Source organism: Balearica regulorum, chromosome 3 (assembly GCF_011004875.1).
Source record: "Balearica regulorum gibbericeps isolate bBalReg1 chromosome 3, bBalReg1.pri, whole genome shotgun sequence".
NCBI lineage: Eukaryota > Metazoa > Chordata > Aves > Gruiformes > Gruidae > Balearica > Balearica regulorum.
The window spans coordinates 80,574,103-80,594,036 of NC_046186.1; the positions used below are offsets into that span (position 1 = coordinate 80,574,103).

Here is a 19,934-nt window from a genome sequence, read left to right on the forward strand (position 1 = left end):
TTCCTTTCAGATAGCTGAAAGTAAGATCAGTTAATGTGCCAGCTCCCTCCCTTCCACACTTTTTTAATCTAATTTCAGATTTATTTTGGCACACAGCAGCTGCGGTAACTTAAAATTCACAATAATGGATTCATGATTTGCTGTATATACCCCTAAAAGTTTTCAGATATGTAAATTACAGAACTGTATGCCAGCAAGGGTCAAAATTAAAGCTTCCCTTAACATAACAAAGACGACTTCTTTAAACATGTCACCTTCAATATTCACATTCTCTAGCTCCTGGCATGTCTGTTTCAATATCTGACATTCATGGTGTTGACTGACTCCCAGCAACCTGCAGCTGAGAGGACTTAATGCTTTTCATCTTTTTAAACAGACATGACCAAATTAATCCTCCCTCAAAGCCTGTGATGGTGGAGGTACAATCATTTTATGGAGCCACGTATATGACTTGCTCAAGGTCACAGTGGTAGTCGGTGTTATAGCTAGGATTAGCATTCAGGTCCCCACCCCTCTGCTCAGATAACAATGGCAGGCACTTCTGTGCAGCTTATGGCCATCAGTTCTTTTGCCTAAAAATGTACTCAGAATTACAGTTAGAGATTATAAAACTATATGAGGGTCATCTGGATTTATTTCTGCAGCAGTCAGTACACGTACAAATTGTATGAGTTCACACACTTATGCTACTATGTAAAGGAATTTGAACCACATCATTTTTACCCAAGACGAACAAACAAACCAACCCCAAACAATATCTATTATCCTAAATGAGTAACAGTTAAAACATCATATCATTGGCAGTGTTTCCTAGCTGCTTTGTGGACCTGCCATTTGTTTATACAAGGCTCAAAAAAGAGCTTTACAAATTCAGGACAGCAGATCATGCTTAGAAAAAAGATTTTACAAAGCTCCTCATGTTCAGATCTTCTTTCTAGCCACCTCAGTAATATAGTAAGCATTACTGGAAAGACTAAGAAGGTCAGAACAGCATTATAAGAGGCAGGAGAGAAAACAGGAATCTCGTTATATACACTTTCCTGCAAATTCTAACTGCAGCAACCAGGGTTTCAAATTAATTCAGCAACAAAATCCCTATTGATTTTTAGCACTGGAAGAATGCATTCACTATGTCTTTTACCACATGGATTTTCTCTGAGCTCAGTGAGGCTACTCAGAATAATCCCAGCTTGCAGGACTGTTTATGTCTTAAACAAAGAGATGCTGTGCTAAAATAATTTGCATTTTATAGCTTTCATGGTGCATATCTTGAATTTGAATAGGGGAATCTAATTAGCGTATAATAATTTAAAAAAAAAAAAAAAAAAATAACTTGGCAATACTTGAGTCAGGCCCCCCAAACTCAGGCTTCGCCTGTCTCATGCTCCAGTACAAAAGAAAACAATTAATAAAATAGTTGGAATGCAGAAGCAGGATAAGAGAAGCCGTAAATTAGGGAATAGTCCTTGGGTATGAACTAGAAAAGACACAAAGTTTGAGGCAACCTGATAAAGGGAGGCCCAACATGCCAACAAGCCTGGGACCATCTGGGCAGGATGGATAACAAGGTTGCTGAGCTTGCAAAACGGGGATAATGAAGAAGAGGTCACCCAACTCTGTACACTGAAGAAGAGGAGAAAGAGGAAGATTTGAGGAGGACGACCCCTGACGACCACCTGAGAAAGAAACTGCGCAGGCGTATCAGGACATTAGCATATATTCAGGAGTTCCCGGAATAATAATGAATATGTATTAAATGTATCAGAAACCTAATGAATATGTAAACTCTTTTGTAATATAAATCACGAACAATTTGTTTCTTGTCGAGACGCACGTTCGTGGAAATATCCCGGTGCGACTCCCAGCGCTGCAATAAAGGATACCTGCTTAATAGTCACATTGGCTATTGAGTGAATTTTCTTTGATTCAAATTGACCTTGATACCAAGTCACCAAAACAAGCATTTTCTGACCTGTTTTTCATCACTAACTTCACTCTAACAAACATTCCTCCAAACTGAAAATGAATGTTAATTTTAAAAGCTTGAATTAGTGATTTTACAAAACAAAAATTAATCAAAGAACACATACTTTTATGTTCCTTCCAGTTTTGGAAACAATAGTGCTTTGCTTTTTAACTCCAGATGGCACTGTGGTCCTTAACACTACCCAATTGGGGGCGAGCTGATGCAAAAGCATGCGAGCTCCTGAAAAACAATGGCTTTCTTGTTTCATGAGAAATCAGCTGCAAATAGTTTTTCAGTGCAGATGTTCCATTTTACTTTCAGTTCGGTGTAGACTGGGCTAACAAATGGCAGTTTATATGCCTGAGATACGACTTGTGGAAGACAGGACTCGCTTGTCTGTACTTGTACGAGGTCACAAGGGTAGCAGCCCTTGCCTCCACCAGCAAAACCTAATGCAACACACACTAATGCAGAATAAAGGGAGAAGCTTTACTGCTGTACAGCTCTTCCTATTCACAGCAATTAATTCTATCTCTGTACAATTGGTAATTCTGCTTACAAAAGTGTATTTTCAAGGATGGAGTGCAAACCACTGAAGTAATCAGGTCATTGGTAACTTTTCTAGGGAAACCCATAGACTTTACTGTTTGGAAGCCATCCTTTGCCATTTCATGTTATCTCTTAGATTATTACAAAAATGTATATAATATTCTTTCTTCATGTTCATCCTTTGAAAATTTAGGAGTAGGATGTTCGTATATTTGCTTAATCATATACTCATACTCATCTATGTTGCATCTTTTTTCTTACATACCAATTTTTCTTGAGATTCGATCCCCTTAGTTTTTATAGTCGTCTTAATTTTGTATAAGTCTGCCTGACACATACATTCTTTTAACCCTTCCTAGCTTATACTCTAATTCTCCACTTTTGTATAGAGTAATGCCTAAACACTTCTTAGCTGACCTACAGACCCAGTTAAAGTTCCCAGCTCCCACTGCGCAATCACTAAACAGTTGCTCAACCCAAGTCAGAATAACATCTGTTTCTTCTGAATAACTGTTTCTTCTGTGCATTTCATCCAACAGAATTCTGGAATTTGCTCAATAGGCCCACGAATTTCCCAAAGGCCATGATATCCCTTTTAATTCCAAGCAAAACTCACGTGGGTTCATTTGCAGGCTGTTAGATTTTTGACCCAAGTAAATCCCTTCCCATAAACTAATGAAGCAACTGAAGACATATGGAAAGGGCAGGCTATTTGTCATACATCTTCCAGCACAGATGACTATTTCATTACAAAGAGTTTATGAAAGAAGAAGAGCTCAAAAGACAAAAAGGAATAAAAATGAGCAAGAGATGACTGTTTTAAACAGGCAGGACCTTAAAATAGGCTAGGTTCTCTCTGAAGTGCCATATGGAATCCTTTTCCAAAGGCATCAAAAATACAAACACACCTGCCCACACACACACAGGGCATCCTCAAGTTCCCCCTAGATTTTATGAAATATTAGGGTATTTGCCATGTTAGTTCTTGTAAAGGAGTAGCCACAAAATCACACAAGGCAGAATGTCCTACATTACTAGACAATAATGATGGCTCTGAAGACTGAAAAACCTGTACACCACCTGCTTTCGTTCCACAGCTCAGTAGCTCTTAATTTTTTTCTCCATCCTCAAAGTTGCATAAGGACAGTAGTGGCTCCTGATAGCATTACAGAGTGCGTAACTGATATGTTATTGGCATATGTGGCACAATAGATAAGTGTTTCATCTTTTGGAATGTGTTCATGTCCCTTCTAGGTCTTCTGAATAAAACTCAGAAACTGTCTTGAAATATATATATATATTTTTTAATTCAAAAAAACTGTTCCCAAACAAAACTTACATACATTGTATTTACAATTTTGTTGCTGACTACATAATATTTACAGTACATGTAATGAAAAATCTTTCCCTTGCATTAGTCACACTTAAATATGCTCCAATCAGCCTTTAGACTGAAACCAGTGCCAGGACAAGGGAAAAATTTCTGGAAAAAAATTAATCTTTTGTGTATAACCATGACACATAAGATTAATAATAATAATAATAATTTAAAAAATATCTAACTTAAGAGGAACAAACCAAAGCACTGTTGTTACATCATTAGAAAAACAAAATTGGCAGTAGAAAGAATGTACATTTCCTGAAGAGGGAGGGACATACAGAGTGGTGAGAAACTTTATCAGTGGCAATGCCAAGGTTGTAGTAAGATGAACAGAAAGCTGAGTAAAAGCCAGATGACAGCTATAATTACAAACAGGGTTTGGCTCAGCAGGCACCAGCATTTTCCTAGTGCGTATTCTTCTCTCATCCTCTCCGCTGCGGCACAACTTCATTCCCTCTTAAACTTAAGGCAGAAGGTGAAGGAGGAAAATGAAAGCAGGCCACACCAGCATCCCTGAAGCTTTTCAAAAAGATCTACTGCTTTTTCCCTTTGCACCTTCTCAACCTGCAGCCTCTGTTGCAACACTGCATGCTGGTGTAGGAGGAAGATGAGCACTACTCAAAGCATGTTTGGCAACATACTGTTTTTAAAAAAGCTTTTTGGGGGTGGAGTATCTCCCCAAATCTAATTATGTAAAGCAAATCATGTTCTAGGTACTGTGTTGGTAAAGCTGCTGCTCAGCCAGTGAGCAACTGCACACCTACACTCAATTGTCTGGCCACTGATTCACACCAGTAGGAAGTGGATCCCTCTTACACCTTCACAACTATGTGCTTGCTGGGGCAGTTGCAGTGTTAAACTGCCTCATGTACTTAAACGAGGTTGCAATTTGGGGGTTTTTTTGGCCTCCTCCAGCCATACCATTATACATGTTCAGTAAGATGTCAAATGTAACACAAATGGCAGGAGTGGTGTCTGCCTCTGACCTATTAAAACAGAATCAGCAACCATTTACTTTTCTGACCGAATAACTTATCCTGGCATGGGCAGTTGCATCTGACAAACACGTCTGATGTCTTCTGTGGTCATAATCTAGACTCTAAACCTGTTTGGAATTAACTTGAAGATGCTGAAAAACGTTATTTGATGCCATTTTGAAAAACACAGATAGGAGCCTGCATCTGAGGAAAACAAAGAATGGAAGTAGTACCAGTAGATAGTACAGACTTCCAGAACTGAGGCAGGAGAATTAAACATTGGATGGAACGTCAGGGAAACTGGTCTGCACAAAAGAAGTAGGTTCGTGTCCTAATTACTGTCTTGCAGAAACCGATTCTGCCAGGTCCTTTGTGGGCCATCTAGCCCTCTCTTTGCCTGCTGGGGAAAAAGGTGCAGAACTTCTATAAATGTTTCTTCACTAATTTAGGCCTAAACATGTTTGGGTTTGGAGGGGAGGGAGGGTTGTTTTTTGGTTTGTGTCTTTTTTGAACAAGTACTACTCTATTGCTGAGCAGACACATCCTTTACTTTTTGCTTCTACTAATCCTGCTGCCGGATGAGGGCTGGGTGCAGGGGATGTGGCTTAATATTAAATGCAGAAGCAGCAGTATCCCAACCAACCTTGTATGCTGGGGATCAGTGTTCTTTCACTCTCTTTTCAGCGTTCAGAACAAAGCAGCAGTGTTTATGAGATCACATAAAATTTCAAGCCAGTTAAAACTATAGTTCCTAGAAATTACTCTAGAACTAGATATTTTATTATTTTAGATTGTTACATAATAATTCCAGAGAACACAACTTAGTTTTCCCACTGTAGGTTTACTCTGCAATACTTGCCTTTTCTCTAATAATCTGTTTGCACATGTTCACTCCTCTCTTTGAAAATCTGCTTTTGCGGAAATATCAGTTTGGGCTTTTACATTTTTCTGCTGACTGTCTTCTTTCCTCTTAAGGGAACAATTCATCCTCCTCTTTCTGTCAAAATGCACTGATTGGTAGCAGTGCTGAACTTTTTTTAGTGTACCTTTTTTGTTACAGCCATACCCATGCAGCCAGATTTATACAGCTATTAGGATAGTGACATAATCATATTTTTATGGAAAAACAAACAAGCTGAGGCAGAGATTTTATGGCTCACTGCATTAAATAGCCAAACTTCTGAAGCTTCTCATTTTAACTCATCCTAAACCTGCCTGCACTCACCACCAATGCAAGTTATTGTTATCTATCACCTTCTTTATCACTGCAAAAATAGTGTCTTTGGAGCCTGCTGGCAGAGATCATTCTTAGAAAATGATCATCATATTGTTGGTATTTCTTCAGATATGGGCTGATGTTTCAAACATCCCATCCCATATTCTGGAACAAGCAGACAACACCATTTTCCAAAATTAATCCAAAGACGATGGCCAACCAAGGGAGCAATCGGTTCAAGTTCAACGTAACTGCAAAGGAAAACAGAACAAGTCTATCACCATTTCAGAAGATCACAGACACCATGTGAGAATTCATATTAATTTGTATGTACAAGAAATCACACAAATCTATTAAAGTCTGCATTTCAAAGCCATGCATAAATTCAACATGAAATTTTCATCTTGCGGATGCACAAAGAATTCTACTTTGCTTCAACGATCCACAATGAGTTGTCTCAAATTCTAACTGATGGATCTGATAGATATAATACAGCATATACAAAGAGATGATGGTGAGATAAGAGGTGCTTTTCTTTTTTTATTAAAGCAGTTTGTTTCATTCACTTTCTATTGAAGTCTAAATAACACAGTTTTCAGCTAGAGCTATTTCACTCACATATCTGATACCGATTAAAAATATAAACAGCAATAATGACTTCTATAACAGCTGCATTCTCTCACACACAGTCTATATAAATAATGTAGTAATAAAAAAAGCAAAAACATACCTCTAATTGCCTGAGAGTTTGATATCAAGACAAACACTTTTATAAACGCAAGGCACAAAGGCGTGTAGTCATGTTCCCAAATAACAGCTGGAATTAGCAAAAGCTTTCCGTAGCTGGACAACAGCAGCGCTTTGAGAAGTAAAATGAAGTCAGACTTTGTTTTCAGCATCTCAGGTCTCATCCACCATAAGGTAAGAAAAATGCCAAGCAAAAATGAAGTTTGTTCTAAGAGAAAACAAGAGAAGTTAGAGAGAACCAAGTGCCAAAATCAAGTCCTTTTTTTTGATGAATTTCAGCAAAATGATGTGTCCCAAATGTAACTGAGCCACTGCTATTTAAAAGACATAAGCAAACATGAACATGTCCTCCATCTCCTGTGTTCACTGATGACATTCAAAATAATTCTATCACAGAATTCTGTCTGTAGGATTGTCATACTCCTAATTTCGCATACCGTATAGCACAGGAAGTTTAGCATATGACCTTCCTTTACTTTTCCTTTTTAACAAAAGGAGAGGGATTTTTTCAACTGTCTGTTACCCTGTAAAACAAAATCAATACTTGTTTCTTTTCAAAAGGTCACCAGCGAAGAATCCTTTCCATCCGGCATGAGAAAGAACACTAAGGCGAAAATATCATTGAGCTATTAGACCTTTTTTGACACCGCATCCCTGTGTAACACTGGTATTAATGCAGATGTCAAAAAACTCTCACGACAACTGTAATAGATGAATTACTACTGAAAAATGAGTTCCAACATTGTTATTTACCTGCTATGGAAGCCTCCTTAGAGCAACACTAGACAATAAATGACTGAACTTAAATTCTGAATGTCTAAGGGAAATACTAGTTTTAGTCTGTAGGCTTGATTTAAACACTATCACCAGAAAAAATATGAGAATAAAAATATCAACCAAAATAAAACAAAAACCTTCCCCTGCCTTCAAATCCAGTCTTGCAGCACAGAAGTATTTACTCTTTAACAGTGATGACACTGTTCTGTATCTTTGTGTATTCATGTAAAAAAGCCCTACAAACTAGATACAGCTTTTCCTGATTATTGTTTACTTCTGTAAGGATGATCCTTACTGTTGCATCACCTTAACGAATAATAATCCTTGGAGTCAATATGAAATAGGGAATAAAGCTGAGCTCTACATTGGTCTTCAAAACTACGTAAATAGAGTCCAACAAAGGTTTCTGAATATTGCCACTTTTCAGTGTTTTGGTATCTAATGCTATCGTATCAGTCTGAACTGTAATCAGGATCGAAATATGCATTTGCATTAAATGCTGGCAAATGAGAAACTACGTGTATAATCAATTTACCATACTGGGTAGGACATGACATCCATTCTGTACTAATTTTTGCAATACAGGCTTTATGAAAGACTCATGAAGTTACTCAATGCTTAAAGAGTAAATAGTTACATGAACTAATCATCAATCTTACCTAAAGAAGCTATACCAAACATTCTATAAAAATCCCATTCCTTGGCATATCTGATTAAGTCATCAGGATCTGTATTTTGGCTTGAATCCTGTAGTTGCAACCACCTGAGATAAGCCTCACAGAGCAAACAAAATATGCCAAGCTTCCCATGAATCTGGTAAATGAAAGAAAAAAAAAAAGAAAGAATAAAGTATTAGTATTAAACTGGTATTTAAAATACATTTCTACATCTCCACACAAACAAGCTCTGTAGGTTTATTACTTTTGTTTAGTAATACAAGCAAATTACTTCTGTTGAGCCATTGGTTTAGCACATCATCCTTTTAACAGAAATTAACATGATATGCCAATTAGAGAAGGTAGAAAACCGTATGAACAGCTCCATACAGAAGAAAGCATGTAACTGTAGTTTATAAAGCCTGCTCTAAACTTTTTTTTTTTCAGCTGGGAAGGGTGTTTCAGTTAGGAATATAAAACCAAAATTGTTCCAGGGCTAGCACAATCATACTATCAAAAATTTTAGTTTCAGGGCAACTATTCCCTTTAGTGAACTGGTTTAAATAGCCTTGTTTCTGTTTTTCCCTGGGACAATCTCCATTAGAAGAAACCACTAGTGTAGTTATACCAAAAACATTTCTTACTTTAGGTAAGGGCGAAGAACCAAAAATAAATGGAATCATAGAATCATAGAATGGTTTGGGTTAGAAGGGACCTCAAAGACCACCTAGTTCCAACGCCCCTGCTGCAGGCAGGGACACCCTCCACTAGACCACGTTGCCCAAAGCCGCATCCAACCTGGTCTTAAACACTGCCAGGGATGGGGCCTCCACAACCTCTCTGGGCAACCTGTTCCAGTGCCTCACCACTCTAACAGTAAAGAATTTCTTTCTAACATCTGATCTAAATCGACCCTCCTTCAGCTTAAACCCATATGGAGCAATGTAACTAAACAAAAATTAAAAGTATCCTCTGAAGTGACTGCAAGAATGATGTCATGAGGGTCCATAGTTAGGATGTTTCCCCATTAAACAGTCTGTAAGCCAGAGTGTATGTGGGGTGAATTCTGACTTTGGGGTGAATTTCTGTGCGGGGATTCTACTTTTTCCATTAGAAACTAGTTGTGCCAATTGCACATGCATGCAGACGCTAAGCCAGTTTAAAAATTCAACTCAATTTATTTGAATAGACAAAATTTCAACAGATGGAATAGTTCTTCCAGAAGCCTCAGGGAAAACATTGTTACCAGTCTCCAGAAGCAGTGAATTAACTAAAAACCTTTAGTCAGATTCATGCCTGAAAGACGAGGTGAGTATATCTACCTACATTCCTTAACACCAGAGACTGGCCAAGAGGTATCAACATGAACACAGCACACACTTATGCTTTGATAGTTTGCTCTAGATTGGCTTCCCTCTCCTGGGAAATCAATACTTAAAGTAAAAATATGCAACTCTGTCAGAAAAGCTACTCCTCTATGCTCCAGCTGGGCCAGCACAACTAAGTTAAGTTGACTACGTAACTGCATCAACAACACTTCATGTAAAAGCCACTATCTTTTGCTATAGTTTTGAGGACATCGTTCATTACTCAGGAGGAAACTCGTGAGAAATTAGTGCAGTAGGTTTAATTGGCATAGTATTGTTAATATGGCATGCTATATTACTATAGCTCATTTCAAAAAGAACTGTTTCCAACAGAAATTTAAGTTGGAAATGAATTTCAAATTACATATTTCTCTTCCAATGAGTCCATTTAGGACTCTCTTTAACATGTAGAATGACTGCTGTATTTGCTGGTATTGTGGTATCGCTACTGGGGAGACAGTAACTTTCTTAGTAACAGCTGGAATTTGAGATTTCATGTGTTCTATTCATGATATTAGACCCTTAACCTGTTCGAGAACAAAACTGATTCAGCTTGATGGAACCTGTGGAAGGGCAGAAGAATAGCTCCTAAAATGTTACAACTATTGCAATCAATTTACCAAACCTAAATATATCTTTAGCCAAAAAAAGTCACAGGGTAGCGGCGTAGCAACTTACATTTATCTTTGTATTGAAAAGAATGTGCCTGTATGCTTGTGCTTTACATAAAATAGCATTAATCAAGATGATAACAGGATCATACTCAATGTATTTGTCCACAGGTTTCTGGCAGGATTTCTGAAAGTCACAAAATAACAAGAATTAGAACAAAGTAAAAAAAAAAAAAAAAAAAAGAAAAAGAAAGCAAGCATTTATGAAATATTCCTCTACGCTTAGCACAACCGCAGAAATCCAAAGTAGCTATTCAATTCTTATTAGTTTTTCCTTAATGTAATCTTCATTTTCAATAGGTTTTTAATCCATTCAGAAAAATTGCTTCCCCTCCTTGACACTACAGTTGACACAAGGATTTCCCTTACAGAACAGAAAGATACATTATCAATTTTTACAGGCTTCAAATTAACACAGATAATAAACTATGCAAGGATGTACTTAGTTATCATTTTGTGTCCTACAGATGCAAAAAACCCAAGCTGCCTTCCCAACACTGAAGAAACACACCAGTAGTTTGTTAAAGGTTACCTGATCATGGCCTGTCTACTTGGTATTTTGGGATTTTTGGAGGTAGTTTTTGGAAAGAAAATTAATTCCTTTTATCACTCCCTTCTTTTAAAAGACATACTTTATCCTCCTATCCTACCTTTTTCCTCCTTTCAAGGAAAAAAGTAAATGTTTTTTTCCTGTTGCATTGGTCTTCCATGCTGGTAAGTAGTCCGGACGTTGCAATTCATTTTCCATTATTGAACAAACACCAATATATTTAGAATACTGATAATGTAGTTTTCACACACAGATGCAGCCAAAGAGGCAGAAGTTGCTACTGAACGGTGGTAAGACACTAGACCATTACTCCTCCAACACATCTGCTGGTTCCCACTGTGCCTACTAGAGAGGTTATTTCACCCAGACCATTGAGAACTGCTTGTCATCAACCCCCTCCAGATTTATTGACTCACCTGCATGGTTGATCACCCTTTGACTTGAGTTAAATGAGAAGGGCTAACAAAAGGCTATTACACTAACTGTGAACAGGACGGTTAAACAAGTCTTACAAAAGGCCCATCCAGCAGACCTGAGGGGGAAATAACTTCTAGCAGAGAGCTGAGGAGCAGCAGCAGGAGATCACAGCAACCTTTCAGCTCAAACCAGTGCACGAGCAGAAGGGTGCTCGTCCACAGGTCAGTTTTCTCCTGCGGCCCATCCTCCACTTCAGCTACTTGTTTCTTCCAACCTGTCCTCAGCTAATCCCACTCCCCGGGGCCTTCACGTTAGCTGCCATGCTCAGAGTACAACAGTCATGGAAAGAATCTCTATTTCCATTTTAATGAGTGCACTGCCAGAAGAGAAATCTAGGCACACAGCTTTCTGAAATGGTGGAACAGTCAAAAATGCAGCATTAGACAGAACATACCTACAGACAAACTCCCAGGAAAGAACAAAAAGGGGTTTTTTTTTCAATTTTATAGGGATTCCTTGTGTCCAAAGTTAACTTTGCCTTGTTATTTAACAGATTTATTATGGGAGAATTTAAGAAGCAAAATTTCACTAGCAAACTGACTCAAAAATCCAATATCCATATCAAGAAATGCGTAACAAGTCAAACAAATGCGTAAGTTGAATAGAGTGTCTAAGGAATGTTCCTACCACTAATCAGTGTTTCTTGGTTCAGCTCAAGAAAAAAACCCAACAAACTCACTTGGATTAGAACAGAAAATACTGTGTATGACAGTACACAGTTAGAGGTAATGAATTCAAAAATTGACTCAATTAATCAACAGTTTGATAGGTCTAAAATTAAACTGAGACAGAAGAAAGGATGTAATTAACAGAAGACCCCAGCTACAGCATTTAATAGAGTGAAAAAGAAATTGTACCTATAATTAAAGGCAGTGTCTTGCTTCATTTCTTTCTACAGGGAAATCACGAACGTTATTTTTTTCAGCTGTACTACTAAAACATCTGACACTAACCTTAAATGCCTAGGAAGGAAACTTGTGACTAGCGCCCGACTTCAGCAAAATCAATGCTAGCAAGGGTTAATGCAGTTTAAATATACACAGATTTGACTGGATAGCTTCTCCCAGTTAAAGTGATGTAACCTCACGGACATTGCTAATCACTAACACTTTCAGAGAAGATCAGTATAAGCAGCTCAGCTATGGACAAATGCTTGTGGGCTTACTTTTAAGATGTAAGTTAGGCAATTTAGAGTGAACTACAATACTGATGCTCATGTCTCACTCCCCAGCGCAGCTCTGCACAGCTCTAGTCAGCAGTCTGTTCACCTTTTCTGACTGGAGAAGGCACATCTTTAACAAAAAGGAGCTTTTCCAGTCTTCTTTGGGCTTTCTTGAACTATCATTAACCAGTTCTAAAATGACAGAAAGAAGTAACTGGATTTCTCTATGGTTTTAACCAGTTTTTAATTTCTTCCTTAAATATGTAACTAACATCAGAAATAGGAAATAACTGGTATCTTTCCTTGAAAAAATAGACATTACTTTGATTAAAAGGTACTTTCAGATTCTGTTGCAGAAGAGAAAGCTTGACACCATAAATTCTATTTACGTGTCTTATTCTAAATTGGTAAATTTAAGGAACATGACAAATGTTTGATACTGACACACAGAAGTCCAACAGATATTGTAACAAATCCTAAAAAATATCAAAAAAAAATGATGTTGAATGTATTTCAATATTCTAATGAATTTTAATGGATATTAGCTTAGGAATTGTTTGACCAGACAAATATTTAGGAATATTTAACTATTATTTAGGAACAATCAGCAAAGGCAGCTTTAAGAAAAAAAAGAAATCTTCAAAAGCTAGTACGACTATGTTCTTCATAGTGTAGTGTATCAGATTCTTTCTGATCAAAGCAATCCAAAACAATTAAGGAAAGTAACATGTTTTAACATCTCAGTTGTATTACATAAGACAAAAGAAGTACTGAATTGTTAACTCTGACTACATGTTTATCAGCCTTTTATAAAACATTACGCAAAAGACATACCTCTTCTTTGTTCATCAAAGATACTCAACTCCGAACACAGTTCACAAACATATGCCAAATACAATACAGTGTGCAAATATGTGAGGAAATACCTACTGTCACTGAAGGGCAAAGTTCCTCAAGTATATGAGCATGACTTTTTAAGAGTGCTCTCTCCAACATTAAAACATAACTGAATTTTTAAGTGAAAGTATTTTGGGATAGGGGTGGTGGAAGGGAAAAATGTTCTTGAAGAGTAAGCCATAGGATACTACAGAAAATAAAAATATACATTGAATAACCTGGCTTCATCCTTAACTAAAAATAACATGAAAACCACACCAGGAATACATTTGCAAATCTCTGGATATTAGAAACACCAGTGAAACAGTCTCATTTTTGTATTCCTTTCTCCAGGGATTAGATTTTTGGCAAAATTAAACTACCATTTTTTGCTAGACTACATAATACAGCAAATTTAAACAACATTTACATAGCTTCAACCTGAACATAGGTTCATAGGGCAAACTAACACAGACCCATCATCTCGCGAGAGCGCCCTTAATCCCAGTTGCACCCTTAAACAATAAAATGTAATTAGCTGTACTGCTTTCGGGAATGCGTTCTTTATTAGGGATGTGGCTAAGTGTCATAATAAGCTGTAAAACCAAACAGCCCAGTTTCAGATGCATTCCATTTCAGAAAAAAATGAAATTAAAAATATTGTTTTGTAATTTCTCCTATATGATACATTTTCCAGTAGTGAGTTGGTCTGTAGAATGAGTTATGTAAGAAAAATAACATACTTTATTTTACAGGATGATCTTTGTACTCGACAGATTCTTTACCTTACCACATAAATGATTTGCATTCAAAGCATTTAAAGTCTCCCTGCCTTGCTGCAATAAAAAAGCTTTTCAATTATTTTTTAATTGCAGAAAAGCTAAATGAAGTGTGCACTGCTCAGGCAATTTGGCCTTCTTATTACAAAACACAAGGGGGATCCTGACTGAGCTCTACATATTTGCAATGAATAATTTCTTTCCCTTTGTTAGGGGGAACAATTAACATTTTTGAAACTTTATTTTTAAACACAACAAGATGTATGTAATTTAAAATGAAATTTTGAAAAATTGCAGGTTTTTCCTTCTATTTTGGAATAAGTCAAGCTTGCTAATTTCCTTTTATATTCATTGCACTTTTACTGCAGAATTTATTCCAGGTTAGCTGAATGTGTTTTTTTTTCCCCTACAGCATTAATGCTGTAGTTGGTACTGTTATCTGAACAGCGTTTTTTGTTACTGTTGTTAATGGTTGGTTCATAATCTATTCAGTGAAGATTCAATGTATTACTTACAGATCATTTAAGTTTTAAGGATCTCAAAGTAATTAACAAAAATCTCCTCTATAAAGAACCACCTAGGCTTACTTTCACCATTACTTCTGGTTCGGAATAGGGAAAACATCAGAACGTTCACAGCACAGGATGTTCACAGACCCATGAGTTGCAAAGCAACCACAAGAAGTCACCTTCGTTGGAGGCAATCCTAATACGCCTGCACACCCTCACACACACCCACACACACCCCCCCCGCCACTCCCAGTTATCATGTTGGAAAAAAACCCATATTGAACAGGTCTCCCTGAGGTGAATTTCCTCAGAAATTTATTATCTGTTTTTAAGTACCATTAAGTTCTTTCTAAGGAACAATAGTCCACCTGTCTCTTGTAATGGCATTTCCACAATAAAATACAGGCAGGATGAGAAAAAGGTTAATTCACTAAATGCAAATGTCAGGCAAGAAGGAATGTGCAATACCAGAGGTCTGGGCTAGGCTTCTGCTGAAACTGGCCTTGATTAAACAAAACAAATAAAAAAAAAGGTTACAGAACTTGAAGAATTTGTAGCAGTTAGCCACCTTGCAGAGGTCATAACAAAAGACATGACCTTTCCATCCTGAGTTTCATGTTACTGAGCAGACTTCCATGTTTAATAGAAGAAAGTTTCTTTAGCTTCTTCAGTATCCATTGCAAATTTATTTCCAGAGTGGATATTAATGGTTGTGAGTTCTTTAATGCTTGCTCACATTAAAATTACAATATGGACCTCAAACAAACTTTTAATTTTCTTAAGAGTAATAACAAATGCTGCAGGAACTAAACTGAAGCAACACCATGAATATTAGGCTGAATTTCCAAAATTGTACTCTAATACTATGGGCTGGAAACAGATGTTCCCTAATGGAAGCTTTTAGTATTTGCCTCTGGAAAAAATCCATTCTTCTCTTCAACAGATTAATAACAAAATACAAAATCATGGTATTTTGCTTAGGCATTCAAATTTAAATCTTCTGCCTGAAAATCAGGCCCAGACCAGGTTAAACACATCATAAAAACAAATGTAGGATTAGACAGAAGATGCTGTTGGGCGAACTTAGCTTCTTTAACCTCAAGATGATGTTTCGAAATTTGTTGAATGACAAGAAACATCCTGAGAATGGCAAAAACCTTTTGGATGTAGATTTATTAATTTATCAAGGATAACTTTAAACTAGCACAGGGCAAGTCTGTAGGTCAATATAAAATGGTGATGATCTTGGCAATGCTCTGCTTGTTCCTGATTTTCTGGGGCCAAAATAGGGAAAGAAAACCTTTATGTAACATATTATATGGAATAAATGTTGAGTTGTTTTGTTTGGTTTTTTTTTCCTTAATGTGTCAGTCAGTATTTTCATGTACCACTTGAAAATAGGAATGAAACAAAAGTATCCCCAAGCTTTTTAAACAAACAAAAAAAATTATCTAGACAATGTCCACTTTGAGTATCACTATACACTCTTTCTATGTACTTTTTCTCCCTTATGCTACAAAGGAGTTGCAGTACTTGATGCTCTAATTCCACAAAGACAGATGAAAACTCTTCTCAGGCTGAGTGGCCACACCTTCTAATATCACCTCAGACCTCAAATTTTTCTTAAACACTTTCAGCTTTTCATGAGTTTTGAGAGGCCTATACTCTAAGTTTTATAAATACCTAATATAAATTATGTTTCACACTGGTAAGTGGGATCTTTTTATTCTCTAAAGTGGAAAAAACTTCTAAGCTATCACATTTTCAGGTTAAGATGACAAATTCATCATAACACTGAAAGTTTGTGAAGGGTATTGAATCACATTCTGTACTTGACTATATTTGTTGTCAGTAGTGTGATGCTGACGAACTTTTCAGGTCTCTGGCCAGAGCACAGTATTGCCTGCATGGAGCAGAATGTCTGCAGAGGGTTAGTGCAGTGACAAAACTATTCTTCCAGATTAAAAGGAAAAAGTAAACCAAGAATTGCCCTGTTAGAAAGCATGAGCTCCTGGTAGCTTGAGAAGACAGCAGTGCTTTCCTGCAATACACAGATAGAGCAGAATTCAGATCAGTTCAACTGAAAGAATCTTTTGATCTTGGAAATCTTCTAACATTCTCATCTCCACTTTATAAACCATGAGCTAACATGTTTCTTATTAATGTGCTTCATATTGCCTGTTCCTCATGTGGACAGCTCCTACTCTCAGTAGTTCCTGGGTGGCTAGACATGAAGAGAAAGGGTTAGAGATGATATGACATGGCACCACATAAGAGCAACCAGGACTAAGACTGAAACTGAACCTTGATAAACCATAACATAGACAGAGGAAACAGACTGGTTAGGAGTAAGTGAAAAATGGTACAGATCTGGACCTGCATGAAGAAAGGTGGACAGAATTCCAACTTGCTAGGAAAATGTGTTTCTTCACTCTTTCTTTTACTCTGTTCTTTACTATTTTTGTAAGAGTTTGGCATTTGCGATGAACACAGCAACTGGGACTTAAGGCTTTGATTCCACATGGGATGTCACAGCTCCACAAGACCAGGATCATAAGTCTTCAAATGGTTAAATGCTAAGAGAAACAGGTGCCATCTATTGGCTCCCAGTTTGCCTTAGAGATTATCATAGCCAAATTAATAACCGTAATTGATGACCTGGGTTTACAAGATGTGCTAAATCTTATGTGATATAGCTGCAAGCTTAAGCTTTATGCTTGTCCTTTTGTATCCAACTTGTCCTTGATTTCAAAGATGAGTTTGAAGCTCCACATGAAAGGGCTCCAAAGAAAAACATTTACATTTTTATCATGTACCAATGACGAATTTTGACTATGTGATTTGACTATCAATGATTTCACGTAGTTCATCTTCACTACTGAACATGATACATTATACTAACACGAAAAAAGCAACTAAAATTAATTTTTCTTTGCAGTGTGCATGTCTAAAGCCAGCAGAAATCAATCTCTATTACTTTGTTGTCTTTTACCTAAGAAAATTGCTGGTATCTCCAGTTTTCAAAATATCTGCAGAGATTTTTGTGTACATTTTCAGCTGGTTTATGCTCTACAGCAACAACTCATTTTAACTGATTGCTGGGCTGAGAAAAGAGAAGGATGTGAATCAGCTCTTTCTACTACCATCAGTAATTTGTACGTATCTTGTTTTCATAGCCTGTTGTTGATAACAGAAGCGGAGATCTAACACGTATATCCTTCAGCTTGAGCTAACCACTCTTTCCGCAAACATAAATTAGCCACAGACCATTATGACCCGGTTGCCTACGATCTCTATTTTTGATCTAAGAATTGTTTGGATGACTCAAAGCTATAAAGTCATAAAGGAATTCAGCACAAGTTGTATACAATGCCTTCTGGTCGTATGTTACATTTTTAGCTTCATGGTTGGTAACTGAACCCACCTTCTAACAGCATTCTCAAAATGCCAAGGGCTACAAAACTCGGGGAAACAACCACAAAGGAAGTTTGAATGATATACAACTAATTCCTTAGAAAATATCCAACAATTGGTTTGAACACAAGGTTTTCCAATTTTATAAGGAGCAGACAGGATGTTGTGAAACACAATCACAGATAAAATCAAAGGCCTAGTCCAGATATATTTGTAGATCCCTGCATTCCAAAATTCCATTTTTTTTTTTTTCCCCACACTGAAATATAGGGTGCTAAGTGATCCAATTTTTTACACACTACAAAAAATATGTCAAAACTAACCAGTGGAGACAAGTCTACATAAACCCCATCAAAAATTGAAAACAGTAATTTAGAAACAGTTGAAAACGCTGCTTACAAAGGTAAATTTCTTTTTGGCGTGGCTGCAAAATCTCCAAGAAAACATAGAAGATGCTAAAAGAGAAGTTATTTTAAGACTGTGAAAACACTATGGGGAAAACCAAATTAACTCAGTGAGCGGCAGAGTGGGAAGGGAGAGCAGTAAACAGCCTCTAACACGCTGGCACCGTTTCGGAAAGCACAGCCACTGTAGCTGGGTCAGTAATGCACAAGTCCTTGCACGTACGTCGAATAACCACCAGACAAAACCCGACATTTAAGTCCAACTGTTTGCCCGCTTCACTGAAATCGTCTGACCCCGGAGCCGCGCTCGGATCCGCCTTTCAGGCAGTGAAAGGCACGGAGGGCAGCGACAGCCCTTCCGCAGCTCCCGGTACCGGCGCGCACAGGCCAGCCGGGACAGCGCTACCACGGCACCTGCCCCCGAGGAACCGGCAGCAATGGCGGCGGGAGGCACCGCAAACAGCAAGCCCGCACCCGGCCGGATCCGGGGAAAACGGCCAACCCACGGAGAAACGCGCCCCGGGGGCCAAGGCCCGAGCCCGGCAGCACGGGAAGCTTCCGCCGCGCGGGGAGCCTGGCCAGGCGGGAACGGCACCACGTGCCGCCGCCTGCTGACGTCGAAGCCTCCCGTTTACACCCTTCCCCGCCGCTACCGCTCCCCTCCGGCCTCCCTCGCCCACTGCCCGCCGCCGCCCCGACTCACGCAGATGGAGATACGCAGCACCCCGCGCTGGTAGTCCCTGTACAGCTCCGCTGCCTCCCTGTTGCACTCGATGCAGCGGTAGGCGCCGAGCGCCGCCATGGCACGCGAAAGCACGCCCCGGCCTGTCAGCGCTTCAAACTGCCTCGCTTCCGCGTTCGGGGGCAGAGCCTGGCCTGTCCCGCGCCGCGGCGCATTCCGGGAGTTGTAGTTTTCTGCTGCCGCCATAGGCCAGGCCGCGCCGGCGCGAAACTCCATGTCCCAGGGGTCAGCGCGGTGGCGCCCTCCTCCCTGTCCGTCCCGTGGGAGGGGCGGTGGGGCGCCCTCTGTCCCCGGCCGAGGGGGGAGCGATGCGCATGCGTTCTGAGAAGATGGCACCTGCCGTCGGCTCCGGGGCCGTGAGGGGGCTGTGGGTGCCGCTGGCTGTACTGGCTGTGGCCCGGGCCGTGCTGGCCTTGACCGAGCAGTATCCGGCCTTGTCCCTGCTGAAGCAGGAGCTGCACCGGCAGCGCCAGGGCCCGGCGGGGGGCTGCGCCTCGGCGGGGGAGTGGGGAGAGCAGTACTCGGCCGAGTGCGGTGAGTCGGGGGGGGGGGGGGGGGCGTTGCCATGGTGACCGCCCCCAGCGCCGGGGCGGGGGTGAGGGCGCCCTTACCCGGCGGTGCCGAGCCCATCGGCCCCGCGGAGCCCCGAGGCCGGGGGTGGTGGCGGGGGGCACCCACCGCTGCGCCCCCTCCCCTCGCCCCCGCGGAGGGAGC

At 39.3% G+C, this 19,934-nt stretch overlaps 2 protein-coding genes across 6 annotated transcripts in view; one reads left to right on the plus strand and one right to left on the minus strand.

The window, feature by feature from the left end:
• Positions 1-1,948: 1,948 nt before the first annotated feature.
• Positions 1,949-19,536, minus strand: ARV1 (ARV1 fatty acid homeostasis modulator). Its single transcript, XM_075748665.1, is given in 6 exon segments — positions 1,949-6,340; positions 6,820-7,044; positions 8,273-8,426; positions 10,315-10,434; positions 19,182-19,491; positions 19,493-19,536. Coding segments are annotated over 6 exon segments (960 nt in total). The 3' UTR covers positions 1,949-6,233.
• Positions 19,510-19,934, plus strand: part of TTC13 (tetratricopeptide repeat domain 13) — a 42,587-nt gene continuing 42,162 nt past the window's right edge. For all 5 annotated transcript variants that reach the window (XM_075748660.1, XM_075748661.1, XM_075748664.1 and 2 more), the window contains exon 1: positions 19,510-19,754. In XM_075748660.1, the coding sequence (XP_075604775.1) occupies positions 19,529-19,754 (226 nt within the window). In that variant the 5' untranslated portion in view covers positions 19,510-19,528. The remainder of the gene's footprint in view (positions 19,755-19,934) is intronic.